Below are 15,253 nucleotides of genomic sequence, written 5' to 3' on the forward strand. Positions count from 1 at the left end.
ATTTTAGTAGAAATTTACATTACCTAGTCTCATGATTAAAAGAGAAAAATAAACCAACAATGAGTTTTCTTTGAGTATCCGATTGGCAGATATTTTTTAAAGTTTCATAACAAATAGTTGTCAAATGAAAGGGTCCCAGGGTGATGGAAGTGCAATTCTGGGGGCAATTTTATTGCCTATGACAAAACCTTCCCCAAATTAACCCCAAAATTATACTTTTTAGGAACTTAGGATGGGAGATGATCAGACAAGTGGATAAAGATACTTATAATGAGAAAAATGTGTCAACGATCTACATAACATGCAGTGAAAGGTATGGATATCATAAGTGTTGATGTATCACCACATTTATGGATGTTGAAATATATCCTCATTATGTCATTGAGGGGAAAAGCAAGATATATCAGGCAATACCACTTTTTAAAAATCTCATGTATGTGTGTGTACATGGGACAATTATTAACTCTGACCATTTCTGAGTGGGTAATAGAAAAATTACACAGGCTTTCTTTTCTCCTCTACATGTTTCTGCATTTTCTTTGTTTCATAATCAGGCAAAATTTATCTACTACAAAAAACACATAAAAACTTAAATGCGTGAAACATTTTATATTTTTTTCTTTAAAACTTTATGCACAAAACAGAACCACTAGGTTGTGTTTTTCCTCACATGGAGCATACATAAGTTGTATTCTTTGAGTGCATGGTCCTTTATTCTAGAAAAAAACCTCTCCGTTGAACAAAATGAAGGCAAAAATTCAAAGTAGGGTCACCACTTACCTTTAAACCCTCTCGGCCTGGGAGTCCTGGGTACCCCGAATCCCCTGGAAACCCCTAAAATGGAACAGAAAGCAACAGCAATCATCAGCAAGTGAGGGTAACAGCTTTGCTTTTACAAAACCACAGAGAAATACTTACCAGACCCCCTTTTTCTCCTTTTTCACCATCTTTTCCCGGTTTTCCCTGTACAATAAAGATGTAAATATTAGTAGAGCATAGATAATAATAATAAGCATGCTCTAACACCAAGGGTCTGAATCAAATACAAGTTACTATGTTGTATGAATCCTCTGGGTGAGTTGGCCATGCTACAGTAACAAATCATGGAAGATACATTAAAGAACTATGAACTAAAAGAGTTACAACAATAGAAGAAGACTTTTCAATTTAAAAAATTGGAGGTTGATTAGCTCCAAATCTTCTAAGACATCATTACGTCTGGCAGCCGAGTCTACACCAGAGACGTTTTCTTACCGGCAAGTGAGTATTTGGCAGACGGTACAGCACTGACTCACTTTAAGAGAAGTTTCCATGCATCGTTTCAGGGTAGAAACTGAACTGCCTCAGCTACTGGAGGTGGGTGGGTCTCCTGTCACTGCACTCAGGCCGCTAGAGGCACCTGAGCATCTGGGCTCTGGACAGAGCTCCCAGCGGGCTTGGGAGGCGGCCGGGAAGGGTGCCTGGTGCTCTGAGCAGGCGGACAGCTGGCTTTCAGTGAGGGGCCAGCAGGGGCCGCTGTCTGGTGGCGGGGGGCGGAGGAATCATCTGAATAACAAAGGGCCTCAGCTGTCCTGGGGGGCCTTTCTGATGGTGACCACCTCCTTATTCCTGCTCCCAGGGCTTCAGAAAGGCTCTTCAGCAGAGGAAAGCCCCCTACAATCTCTTTCAATCTATGCTCCTATGAACCTGTGATTCTAGGAATGCAGGAGAAATGATTTCACATCAGGAATAAGAGGACTTTGTTTTCTAAACATCTCTATTGGAGTATAATTGCTTTACAATGGTGTGTTAGTTTCTGCTGTGTAACAAAGTGAATCACCTATACGTATACATACATCCCCACATCTCCTCCCTCTTGCGTCTCCCTCCCACCCTCCCTATCCCACCCCTCCAGGTGGTCACAAAGCACCGAGCTGATCTCCCTGTGCTATGCAGCTGCTTCCCACTAGCTACCTATTTTACATTTGGGAGTGTATATATGTCCATGCCACTCTCTCACTTTCGTCCCAGCTTACCCTTCCCCCTCCCCACGTCCTCAAGTCCATTCTCTACAGGACTTTTGAAAGCACTTACTCGGGGTCCTGGTTTTCCGGGTTCACCTTTCTCTCCAACCCCTGGCATCCCCTAAAAGACAAAAAGAGCAAGAGTTAGAGTCATTCGTATATTTAAATAAACTATTAAATTAAGTAAGCATTCCACTGAAGGTGGAACACATTACAGTCTTTTCCACAAAATGATAATGATAAACAAGGTTTCAGTCCTTACCTGAAATCCAGGTTCACCTTTCTGGCCCTAAAATAAGTTTCAAAAAGAGAAAGATTAGCACTATCTAGTGGCTATATCAGTTTTTATATGCTACGTGGAACAGGTAAAAGGGAAAAAACACCTTTTCCTGATATAGTAACCAAGAAATTCACATTGGTCTATAGCATCCACTTCCTGCCATCAACTGGATTATGGATATAAGAAGGGCAGAGTTAATACGTCTGACCCACAGCAACTGCAGCCTCCTTCCACCCTCAGCTCTCTCCCTCCTGTGTCCCAGCCATCCCCTCCCAACCTTGGTGCATTTAAGAAACCCTCACACAGAGGGTCAGCCTCAAACCAGTCTCGCTCCAACCCAGGTCCAGCTGCCTCTGCCCTCAAGAAGCTCACTTTTTATGGGATGGGTGGTCTATAAAAACCTGTTTTCAGGTCAGGGCGAATATAACCAGAGAAACTGAATTTTGACCCAGTCTCTCTTTATGCCTTGGAATCTGTCCACAGTTAGGAAGCTGGCGTTCACTGGACAAAGTCTGTCCCACCTTCTCTCCTTTTGCAGCATACTCTCCTTTCTCTCGAACTTGAGCTTGTCCTGGGACTCCTGGGGGCCCACTGACCCCTTGATCACCCTGTTGATGCAAACATTTGGGATTAATTAGGCATAAAGGTAATTATACAGGGAAGAGAAATGCAGAGGAGGGAAAAGCCCAGAAGAGAACATCTGGTTTGAAAATGTGATTGTACTCTGTTCCAGCCTGTCCTTGCCTCAGCAGAAAATTAAGTTTCAGAAGGAAGATGGTCCACTAAGGATATAAAGCCAGGAGGAGGCTTTCCCACTCAGGGGTCACCCCATAACAACGGAACTTGAACATCTGTACGACAGATGGATGTGTGCATATATGTACAGACCACGCATGGAGACAGACAGCACATGTATACACGCCGGGACACATATGCTGGTCTGTCACATTTGATGGCACGGAGGAAAGGCACACCAGCCGCCTAGTAACACCTGGGAAGAGAGGAGGTCTCTTTACGTAAACCAAAAAGAAGCATCAGGGATCTCTTCCTCAGAATCCTAACTGCTGGGTACAACGGGAAATACAGGAACCCCAGCCATCCCACGACAAAGGAGGTCCAAAAACTTGAACTGCATCAACTGCAGAATCACTTTACTGTGAGGTTTATAAAAAGACTGGGTGGAAATCTGGGGTGGGAAGAGGAAGCCAGCGCTCATCCACTCTGCCCGGACCTCCACTACACTTGGCAGTCGTCTACACTGGCTTGAGCACCTGGGAGCTGGGCCAGGTGCAGCCGCAGTTCCAAGGATGGCCACTTGGTGTCCGTTCCGCGGGTCGGGTCCAGGGAAAGGGGTGGAGAGATCCCCAGAGCATCAGGGACCCACTGCCGGCCTCTCATCCTTTCTCAGCAGGAGGAGGGCTGCCTGCTCTGGCCTGTGCATTCCTGCCTCCAAGGTTCTTTCCCCCCAGCTCTGGTACGATGGCTTTCGTCTTTACAGGGCTTAATATAATGGTTATGCTACTAACAGGTCCTAAATTTGACTTTTTTATAATGAAGTCCAGGTCTGAGAACATTTTGATTGAATGTATGAACAGAGAAGTGGGATAAATGGCCTCACTGCACCGGCAGATCCCACGTAGAGTCACCTCAGGGAATTCCAGCCGTGCCTTCAGGGAAAACACTAACAAACTCAAGAACGTTCCGAGAAGGGTATCCATCGTTATGAGCGTGCAAGAGGAGGCCCGGAGGCAGAAACCTGATCGTGCTTAGAACTGGGATTTTAACCAAGAAAGCTCCCCAAAGCAAACAGCGCTCACCTTGTCACCTTTTGGCCCTTGAAAACTCAAGCCCATTTGCCCCTGTTGATTAAGAAGTAGAATCCATTATTAGCATTACTTTGTTCAAAATCGTGTAACAAACATGACGTGAAATGCAACAAGATGGTACATTTAAGGCGATAACTTCGTCTCCCAGTGACATAATCCTTTCAAGAAAGTTGTGGTCATGTTGTATTCAATGTCTATAAAAAGGTTTTTTTTAAGTATTATTGAAAAAGAATCCTATAAAAACCTTTTTAAAAAAGTTTAAGATTTTTAGACTCTGGCTTTACAAATCTAAGGAAAAGATCAATGATTCCATAACTAATGGATGGATGGAAGGAAGGATCGATAGATCAACAGATTGACAGATCAACAGATCAGTAGGTTAAGTGATGACAGGTTAGGTAGACTGATGGATAGGTGCATAGACAGATGATAAATATATAGACAGGTAAAGAAATTATAATTTCCCAAAACTTTTTAAAGAGATGTAAAAAATGAGTTACAGAAATTTCACGGTAGCCTTATACCAATGTCAAAGAAAGACAAATGAAAAATAATCTTTACCTTTTCACCTGGAGGGCCAGGAGGGCCTGGGGGACCCTGTAGGACAGAGCATTTTAATTAAATATAGTTCACAACCCTGGTAAGTTTTAAATGCTTTTCTGTACTGACGTTATCTTCAGATATCACGGTTAAGGTGATAATTTATTTGTTAAATATTTTTCCTGTGCTATAGAACCGTTAAACTTTGAAAGTAACCAGAAATTAGTTCAGGACAATTATTAACAGGGATGGAAACCCTTCAAAATCTTAGGGGTTGGCCTGTGGAATGCACTGATCTGAGCATCTGCTGGGCTATCAGACGGTGGATGAAACCAGCCAAACCCTTGACAAGCCTTAGCGTTTCTAGTGTGGAAACGCTTGACCACTTTGAAAACTGCTGCCTCTCTTTAAAAGTTAAATGAGTTCTTTAAGCAGGTAGATGGTATGAAGTCCCCCAAGTTCCTGTGTTTGCAACAAAATTTCAGAATGCTTTTTATAATCATTAAAAAGTCCAGGGGGCTTCCCTGGTGGCGCAGTGGTTGAGAGTCCGCCTGCCGATGCAGGAGACACGGGTTCGTGCCCCGGTCCAGGAAGATCCCACATGCCGCGGAGCGGCTGGGCCCGTGAGCCATGGCCGCTGAGCCTGTGCGTCCGGAGCCTGTGCTCCGCAACGGGAGAGGCCACAACAGTGAGAGGACCGCATACCGCAAAAAAAAAAAAAAAAAAAAAAAAAAAAAAAAAGTCCAGGGCAGGGCCTGACTTGTCCATCTCTGAATCCCCTCCTCACAGGATGCGCTCACAGCCCCACGAAAAATCAACATGTTGTCCCTGTGGGATGTCTCGGCATGAGGTACCATTAGCATCCTTTTCCCACAGCTCTGGGGATACGTGGACCATAAGTGCCAATCAAACATCCCTTCAGATAGAAGCTCAAATAGATAACTAATAAGAACCTACTGTAGAGCACAGGGAACTCTACTCAGTACTCTGTAATGACCTATATGGAAAAAGAATCTAAAAAAAAAGAGTGGATATACTTGTATGTATAACTGATTCACTTTGCTGTACACCTGAAACTAACACAACACTGTAAATCAACCATACTCCAATAAAATTTTTAAAAAAAGATAGAAGCTCATTCTCACATCCAAATTAAGAGAGATCACCACTGTGTAAAGTTTTCATTCCATTTTATGTGTTTTCACCCCTCACCACAGTTGTTCTCTGAATGCCTCCGAGGGATATTCCCCCCAAACTTACTGGTGGTCCAGTGAATCCCGGGGGGCCAACAGGACCTTGCAGCCCTGGCAGTCCTGGAGAACCCTATAATTCATTGAGAAAGAAAAGAATTAAAATGCAAACCAGGAGGAGACTCGGCATGTGCTCATAATTATTTAGCAAATGCTTACAGGTGTTCCTGGGGGTCCAGGAAATCCTCTTTCACCTTTCAACAGGGTTCCTGGTATATGGCCAAGTATTTCACCTGGATCCCCCTAAGGGATGAAAAATAAGATAAAGTCACAAATACTGATATTTATGCAAAGAGAATGTAAACCTACAGCGTAAGAGGCATGCACTGCTGGTGTGGAACCAGCCCAAGTCTGGGGTTTAGCCTCTGTCCAAGCTTGGAATAAACAGACTGGCCGTCTCCTGGGTTCACATGTCTTAATGACCAGCATTAGGGGGCTGCAACCAGGGCAGAACGTGGAGACCGCTGAACAGAAGGATGTGTGATGCTTCCACGTGACGGGCCCCCAGGCACGAGTTCTAGACAGGGGCCCGGTCTCTGGTCCAAAGGCTATGTGACCACAGGCTGTCCTCACAGCAGAAGGATTATCTTTCAAGAAAAGACCCAGCACGATCATGTTCGGAAAAGCAGTGAGAATATGTTTTAGGTGTCAACGTGGCCAGGCCACAGTATCCAGATACTTGGTTACACACCAGTCTGAGGTTGACGTGAAAGTACTTTTAAATAAGATGGACATTTAAATCAGTAGCTTTGAAGTAAAGCAGATGACCTTCCACGGTGGGGAGCCCACCCCATGGGTTGAAGGCCTTAAGAGAAAAAAGACGGACTCCCATGAGGAAGGCGGACTCTGCCTACAGACAGCCCTTGAACCCGACCGTCGCTCTTCCCTGGGTCTCCAGCCTGAATCCTTGCCCCACGGATTGTGGACTTGCCAGCTCCCACAATCATATAACTCCTTAAAATAAGGAATTTATTTTATCTCAATATATTTAAATTATATTATATATTGAAATATATAATTAAATTAGTATATAACATAATTAAATATTATAATATGTATTATATATTATATAATATAAATCAACATATAATATAATTGATATACAATAATATATTATATTATGTATTATATAATATGTAAAATATATATTTTTAAATTATATCTCCCTCTCTCACTCACTCTATCTATCCTTATATGTGCATGTTGTATACGTATGGCACACACATAATACACAAACATCTCCACGCACGTCCTACTGGTTCTGTTTCTCTGCAGAGTCCTGACGACAGCCCCACCCATGGCTCTGGACGAGGAGTATCAGGGACTCACATCCCATCACTAATATTTCCCATCACACCATGCTTCCCATCACTGCTTATTTCCTATGAAGAAACTGTGCCTAGTGTTGAAACTTTAGGTTCTAAAATTTAAGTCTGTGTATAGGACCTAGGTACTCTTTTAATATAGCAGAGTTCAGACAAATAGGTTACTAGGCAATCAACCAACCAAAGTGATTCAAAGTAAAGTTACTTTTATGGCATCTGTTTTAAACAGAAGCCTGGAATGAATCCGGTAAAATAAAATAACGCACCTTCATTCCCGGCAACCCTGGCGGCCCCTAGAAAAGAAAAAGTTGGTATCAGTTTTGTTTTTCTCAAAACAACATTAGCATTATGATATGAGGGCAAAAAAGGGAAAAGAAAGGCAATGGAATGAGAAGAGAGAAAGTAGCACCGAAGAAATTCTTACATAACAGCCCAATACTCACGGGATTTCCAGCGAATCCAGGCAAACCCGGAGGCCCCAGAGGCCCTCTCTCACCCTGGGGGGACAGCAGACAGTCACTCTCAAAGGCCGTGCTCCCATCCGTTACCCCATCCTACCCTTCAGGCATGCTTCATTCGTTGGTGAAAATCATTTTCTAAAAATTGTTACAAGCTCTGCTGCTCAGTGCTGCTTCATGACAGAAGAAATATAATATTTGAGAATTTAACTAATAGAGACAAGAATTAATAATAGCATTTTCTTATGTGCTTTAGTAATAGATTATAGGTGAGAAATTTCGCGTTTAAGGCAATTTTAGAATAAAAGTCTACTAAATAGAAAGGCACAATGATGTCTTTCCTGAACGTTAAACGTGGGAAAACTGTGTTTCCTCACCAAATAAAGAAAGGTGTAAGACGAGTAACCTTCCAACTGTGGCAATTAAAACTGTGTTCACGGGACAACTTTGCCTGACTTCTCCAGGTGCAAAGTTAGATGAACACGCACCAAGCAGGGAGGCTCCCGGTTCTAAATTTACCTTCGTCCCGTTGCATCCTGGGATACCTGGGGGACCCGGAGGACCATCTTGGCCAGGAATACCCTGCAATTAACAAGGTGAACAAGTAGCCAAATCAGAAAAATCACTGATGTTGCCATAGCTCACATCGAACATCTTATAAAGGAAGCAGGTGCCTTTTATATACATACAGGAAGTCCTGGGTTTCCAGGGTAACCAGATGCTCCTGGGGGTCCCTGTAAGGATGGAGATGAAAACGTTTTCATTGAGCGTGGGAGAACATCATTTCCTTCCACTTGCACCCACCTGGCTGAGGATGTCGGACCCTAATTATTGACATTTGGAACATCGGCCCTAAGCAGACAGGGAGGCATCTTAGGGTCTAGCCCAGGTAGCCAGATGGCCTGGCGTTTCAGTAGCAACTCTTCATCATCAAAAGCTGACGATTAAATAATTCTAAACTCAAGGCTGCACATCCACAAAATAACTCTGCCCTCATCTCATCCTTTGTAATTTCTAGGTGGTAGATAGACAGATAGATAAATTTACATTAAAATCTCAAACAAGCCTTAAAGAAAGAAAAAGAATCTCAAACAGCTGGGAAGTAGAGTGTATGGCATAAATCAGTTCATTGAGGGAAGAAAATCCAAGTTTTTTCTGGCTGAAATCCAGGTATTCTCCATCCCAGACAGTTACAATGTTGTCCCCTATCTTCTGCCCTAAAGACCCAGGAAGGCGGGTTACCGGGCACACTTCCCTTTCCACTAAGTAACAGTAACAGAATTAAAATGTGTACATTTTACAGTGTCTTCCTATTTTTCTGCTTTCAAAGGTCTCCCTGTTTGCACGTCCCAGGAACGGGAGTAGCAAAGAAAGCAGACCGTGAAGACGGAAGAGGGAATGCAGCTCTGAACACGTTACCACTTTTCACATTAAATGAAGACATCTTTCTTCAAAGACCTGTAGGCGTGTCATCCCCCCTCCCCCAATTAAATACGCCTACAGGAATCCTTGAGGAAGGAGAGAGGAGAGAAAACACGTGTACAGAAGACAAGAAGTGAGCAGCTCCAGGGGCAGGACTGGAGGTCGAGGACACGGGTTCCACCCATCCTGGGCCCTCGTGCCCAGGACACATGCTGTCTGGGCTCCGAGCACAGAGGCAGAGGGAGGGGGGGACAGAGGAAGGAGGGCACAGGATGCCCCTCGGGACTGTCTGGGGGTGGGGAGGGTAAAGGGCCCTCCCTGTGGAAGCACCCCTGTATCAGATCCCGCCCACAGTCATTACCAACTTCATGACAATCGTACTCACTCTTGTCCCTTTAGTCCCTGGCAGTCCTGGTTCTCCGGTGTCACCCTGGAACAGACAGACATGCCACAATGACCACTCGTCGCAAAAGCGACACAGATCATCTTAAGTCCACTCCCCCAAGCCCCTGCGCCCACGACAGCCAAGCTCACCTTCTGTCCTGGTGGTCCCTGCGGCCCCTCAGGTCCTTGCATTCCCGGGAACCCGATGACACCTTGTAACCCTGGGAGACCTCTTTCTCCCTGCAGAGGACGAAAGAGCAAGTCAGACCAAGGGCAGGTGGAAGGAGAAATCAGCCTCACTCAGCATCACCCAGCAGCCAGCCTACCATGCACATCTGAAAAGAGACGCTGCCACCTACGTCCCATCTCAGAGACTTTTCTCTGCTCTTTTTTAGCTCTTTTGAGGGCAGGGATGTTTCACGTGTGACCCCTGGTCCAATGCTTTCTATACACTGTATTCTAAAGGCTAAGTAATTTGTTGGGGAAATAAAATCACAGATAGTTGGGGATTTTTTTTCACTGAATGGCTTATAACCTCATTTGATGAGTGGAATCTTCTTGTTGTTGGCAGACACAGCGCCGAGATTCTGTGAGCAGACATCAGTCAAGGCTCCCCTTTAGGAGGTGTGTAGGCAGAGCTCACAGTGGCAGTTTCAGGGCAAGATGCTGAGACTTTTCTGTGCAGTGAACAGTCTGACGATGGGTTTGCATAAGCATCTCTTAAAAAACTGGGTTTTTTTTTTTTGCAAAGGTAGACTCGAGGTTTAATTACAGTCTCTGCCCTCGAGGAGCAAAAAGAAATAAAATGTATTCTTAACATAATGAATGTTATTCAGGATCCACACACGTGGCTGGGATTCTGGCTTTGAGGAGGCCCTTGAAGGATGAAAGGAAAATGAATGTGTGAAGAGACAGGCAAAGACAATTCAGGCTTGATGTCAGAGAATGGAGATCTAGGCCATGTGAGCACAAGACACTAAGAAGAAGAAATACAACGGGGACAAGAACGTGGAGAGATGAGGCGTTACCGTCTGATACTGGAAATAGTTTCCTCTGCAAGCATCAGTGACCCAGTGGCCTGATTAAGGATATTGAGGGAGACGGCCACACTTTTTGCCGTTATGAAATAGCCTAAAATCAGGACAGGAATTCAAGAAAATCTATTCTCTTCACAGTATGTGGACTTCGGTGCAACCTCACAAGGTAAATTGGGTAGATTAAGTAAGCATCTTTAGCCAATTTTCAAAAACAGAAGACATGTCGGAGATTACAGACAGGATTCCTTACTTTCCCTACAGTTATGTTAGTTCAAAGTAAAAAATAAACTGACAAGCTATACATTACATCACATAAACATTTACCACCCAAAATAGCACATCACCAAAAGTTACTTCAAGTTATTCAACGTTGCATAAATGAAAGGACACAGAACCCAAACTTCCAAAGTCATCCTTCTTTCCAAACCACTCGGCCAGTCCCAGAACTTGCTGGTGAATTGTGCGTCTGTTGCATTTTCTGAAATGCAGAAACGTGGTTCTGAACTTCGGTCTCCAATCGCTGGACCTCCACAGATCGTGGGAGTCATTGGAAGTGTAGGAGGCAGGAAGCCAGAAACAGTGTGTGAATAAATGGGAAAGAGATTATTTCAAACTCTAGAGGAGACCAACAGATACTAAATGGAGTAAAGAAAGTTAAGCCCTGCAGTTTGGCCCAGCCCTTTGGACCAGCTGCATCGAGGGATCAACCAGGAAGAACAGATGCTAATATTCCCCAGAGCCCAGCATAGGACTTGACACAGAACACTGGCTCATCCTCCCTGAGGCCCGGGAAAGAAAAACATTCTCAGACCAAGGCTTGTTCAAATGTAAAGTTACTTAAATACATTCATTCTTAACCTAAAATAACAGCAAATACAAATGTACAAAATCCGGATTGTACGCTGACATCATATCAACCTCCTCCCTTGATTCAGATGTGGGAAAATTCTACCCAAAATAGAATTGAACCGCTGGCTAAAAACTGTGAACACTGAACTGAGTATCCTCAAATAACCTGGCATGAGATGCGAAGGAAATACGAAAGGCACGTCAGCAGAAAAGCTTCCTAAGGCATTTGGTGGCATATTTTTAGTACTTAGTTAATATCGGCAGTATCACTAGGAGACCCAGTGCAGATAAGATTTTATAATTCTCATTTTCATCATTGACTGCATGGAGACCCAGAGCCAGATTAGCTGATTTCTACAAGTTTCTCATTGAGTCAGCACTAAAGCCACAAATAGAAATGAGGTCAACCTCTACCTCCGTCTGTGTTTCTTCTAGGTCACTAGAGCAAGCTGGTTCCCAGCAAATATTAAATAGTTCACCCACATCGACTTAGCCCCTTTTATGTCCATTGCACAGATAGGGAAATTGGGATTCTGATGCTTCACTGACGCGTCACATGTCACTGGGTGACCCCTGCGTGCTCCTGGGAACAGGATTCAGAAATCTGAATTCCCAGTCCCGGCTTTCACCACAGGCCCACATTCTTTCCCCAATGTCACCGGAACACTTAAGCAAGCTCCATATCCCAAGAGATTTGAAATTAAGTAGCTAAAGAGGAAGTGACTCCCCCGTGAACATGGCTCTTGCCATCTCGCACATATTTTTTTTTTTTAAGTTTCCTAATCTTTTGTTCAGACAAAAGTACACATGAATAATCTAATATCCCGTACCCTGTCCAAGGCTATTCTGGGAACCAGAGTAGAGCACACAGACAGGATAAGCATTTAATCAGCTATACAATTAGCTGGCAAACAGCACACACTGCACATGGGCCCAATTCTTCCTCCGAGCCTTCAGCAAATCTCCACGAGGGTTACGGAAAAAGCAAACAGCTGGGCACATCATGCCGGTCCTTTCTAAGCCAGACTCCACAGTTGTGGCCGCTCGTGCGCTGGGGTTCAAGGCTGAATGGGCAGAGTTAAAATCCCCTAGAAACAGGTCCCCTTAGTCATCTCTTTCCCGTGATGTGCCGGAGGCAAGGTCCAAGACGATATGGCAGCCCAAGTGAGATCCACAACCACTGTTACCACAGCAGCAAGAACTTAAAGTGGAAGATGAGAAAAAGAAGCTTGTGTAATACTACCCAAAATGCTTTGAGGCAACTGCATCTAACGGTTTTATTCTTGAACGCCAGTGCAGTGTGCTGTACTAATTTTTTTAAAGTTTATATACCAACCATGGAAGCGACTATCACTATACCCTCAAATGATGAGATTCAGAATTTGAGGAGAAAAGAACACAACGCTATAGACGAACGAACACAGCCATGGAGAATAATCTTGGCATCAAAATCAGCCATTCTAAATTAGGCATGAAATAGAGTTTCGTGCATGAAGCAACTTACAAATTTTGCATCATCAATTATCTAGAGAAGGGCATACCTTTTTTTAAAAAAAATCCATAAAATGTGGGAATAAAAGAGTTTTTTTTATAATACCCAATTATTTCCCTTCCTCTTAAAATACCTGTAGAAACAAGTTCATGATGGAAATCCAATGCTAGAATATAGGCCCCTTCAACTCTTAGTCAAAAATCCAAATACCAATAAAGCCCTCAGGATGGTGAGGTCGAAATAGTGTGAAGGTTCTAAGGATAATATAGGATAACATCATTAACAACAACAAAAACTGAAATTAACACAAAACGTATCTAGAGTAAGCAGTCTTCAAAGATCTTACTGTCAGAGGCCTGTTATGCTTGTTTCAGTCAAATATTGAATTATTTTTTCAAATAATTTAAAAATAATTATTATTTTATTATTAATAATAATTATCTTTTATATTATTTAAAAATAATATGATCGAGATGGCCTCATCCACCAGAGGGCAGACAGAAGAAGCTAGAAGAACTACAATCCTGCAGCCTGTGGAACAAAAACCACATTCACAGAAAGACAGACAAGATGAAAAGGCAGAGGGCTATGTACCAGATGAAGGAACAAGATAAAACCCCAGAAAAACAACTAAATGAAGTGGGGATAGGCAACCTTCCAGAAAAAGAATTCAGAATAATGACAGTGAAGATGATCCAGGACCTCAGAAAAAGAATGGAGGCAAAGATCGAGAAGATGCAAGAAATGTTTCACAAAGACCTAGAAGAATTATAGAACAAACACCTAGAAGAATTAATCAACAAACAAACAGAGATGAATAATACAATAACTGGAATGAAAAATACACTAGAAGGACTCAATAACAGAATAACTGAGGCAGAAGAACGGATAAGTGACCTGGAAGACAGAATGGTGGAATTCACTGCAACAGAACAGAATAAAAAAAAAAAAAAGAATGAAAAGAAATGAAGAGAGCCTAAGAGACCTCTGGGACAACATTAAACACAACAACATTTGCATTATAAGGGTCCCAAAAGGAGAAGAGAGAGAGAAAGGACCCGAGAAAATATTTGAAGAGATTATAGTTGAAAACTTCCCTAACATGGGAAAGGAAATGGCCACCCAAGTCCAGGAAGTGCAGAGAGTCCCAGGAGGATAAACCCAAGGAGAAACATGCCAAGACACATAGTGATCAAACTGACAAAAGTTAAAGACAAAGAAAAATTATTGAAAGCAGCAAGGAAAAAACCACAAATAACATACAAGGGAATTCCCATAAGGTTCACAGCTGACTTCTCAGCAGAAACTCTACAAGCCAGAAGGGAGTGGCACGATATATTTAAAGTGATGAAAGGGAAGAACCTACAACCAAGATTATTCTACGCAGCAAGGATCTCATTCAGATTCAACGGAGAAATCAAAAGCTTTACAGAGAAGCAAAATGTAGAGAATTCTTAAAAGCACCACCAAACCAGCTCTACAACAAATGCTAAAGGAACTTCTCTAAGTGGGAAACACAAGAGAAGAAAAGGACCTACAAAAACAAACCCATAACAATTAAGAAAATGGTAATAGGAACATACATATCGATAATTACCTTAAACATGAATGGATTTAAATGCTCCAACCAAAAGACACAGGCTCACTGCATGGATACAAAAACAAGACCCATATATATGCTGTCTACAAGAGACCCACTTCAGACCCAGGGACACGTACAGACTGAAAGTGAGGGGATGGAGAAAGATATTCCATGCAAATGGAAATCAAAAGAAAGCTGGAGTAGCAATACTCATATCAGATAAAATACACTTTAAAATAAAGAATGTTACAAGAGACAGGAAGGATACTACATAATGATCAAAGGATCAATCCAAGAAGAAGATATAACAATTATAAATATATATGCACCCAACATAGGAGTACCTCAATACATAAGGCAAATGCTAACAGCTATAAAAGCGGAAATCGACAGTAACATAGTAATAGTGGGGGACTTAGACACCTCACTTACACCAGTGGACAGATCATCCAAGCAGAAAATTAATAAGGAAACACAAGCTTTAAATGACACAATGGACCAGACAAATTTAATTGATATTTATAGAACATTCCATCCAAAAACAGCAGATTACACTTTCTTCTCAAGTGCACATGGAACATTCTCCAGGATAGATCACATCTTGGGTCAAGACTCAGTAAATTTAAGAAAATTGAAGTCATATCAAGCATCTTTTCTGACCACAATGCTATGAGATTAGAAATCAATCACAAGGAATAAAAAATAAAAAACACAAACACATGCAGGCTAAACAATACATTACTAAATAACCAACAGATCACTGAAGAAATCAAAGAGGAAATCAAAAAATACCTGGAGACAAATG

General features: G+C 42.7%; 1 protein-coding gene across 1 annotated transcript in view; it reads right to left on the bottom strand.

Annotated features, from left to right (window-relative positions):
- The window catches only part of COL4A1 (collagen type IV alpha 1 chain), a 148,564-nt gene that overhangs the window by 47,295 nt on the left and 86,016 nt on the right, over nucleotides 1-15,253 (bottom strand). The window contains exons 3-17 of the mRNA XM_032611471.1: nucleotides 9,639-9,728; nucleotides 9,490-9,534; nucleotides 8,372-8,416; nucleotides 8,202-8,264; nucleotides 7,668-7,721; nucleotides 7,491-7,517; nucleotides 6,059-6,142; nucleotides 5,910-5,972; nucleotides 4,671-4,706; nucleotides 4,101-4,142; nucleotides 2,805-2,891; nucleotides 2,266-2,292; nucleotides 2,074-2,124; nucleotides 919-963; nucleotides 781-834 (exon numbers count right to left, since the gene is read on the bottom strand). Of these exons, the coding sequence (XP_032467362.1) occupies nucleotides 781-834; nucleotides 919-963; nucleotides 2,074-2,124; nucleotides 2,266-2,292; nucleotides 2,805-2,891; nucleotides 4,101-4,142; nucleotides 4,671-4,706; nucleotides 5,910-5,972; nucleotides 6,059-6,142; nucleotides 7,491-7,517; nucleotides 7,668-7,721; nucleotides 8,202-8,264; nucleotides 8,372-8,416; nucleotides 9,490-9,534; nucleotides 9,639-9,728 (813 nt within the window). The remainder of the gene's footprint in view (nucleotides 1-780; nucleotides 835-918; nucleotides 964-2,073; nucleotides 2,125-2,265; nucleotides 2,293-2,804; nucleotides 2,892-4,100; nucleotides 4,143-4,670; nucleotides 4,707-5,909; nucleotides 5,973-6,058; nucleotides 6,143-7,490; nucleotides 7,518-7,667; nucleotides 7,722-8,201; nucleotides 8,265-8,371; nucleotides 8,417-9,489; nucleotides 9,535-9,638; nucleotides 9,729-15,253) is intronic.

The sequence above is a fragment of the Phocoena sinus genome, chromosome 18 (assembly GCF_008692025.1).
Source record: "Phocoena sinus isolate mPhoSin1 chromosome 18, mPhoSin1.pri, whole genome shotgun sequence".
Lineage (NCBI taxonomy): Eukaryota > Metazoa > Chordata > Mammalia > Artiodactyla > Phocoenidae > Phocoena > Phocoena sinus.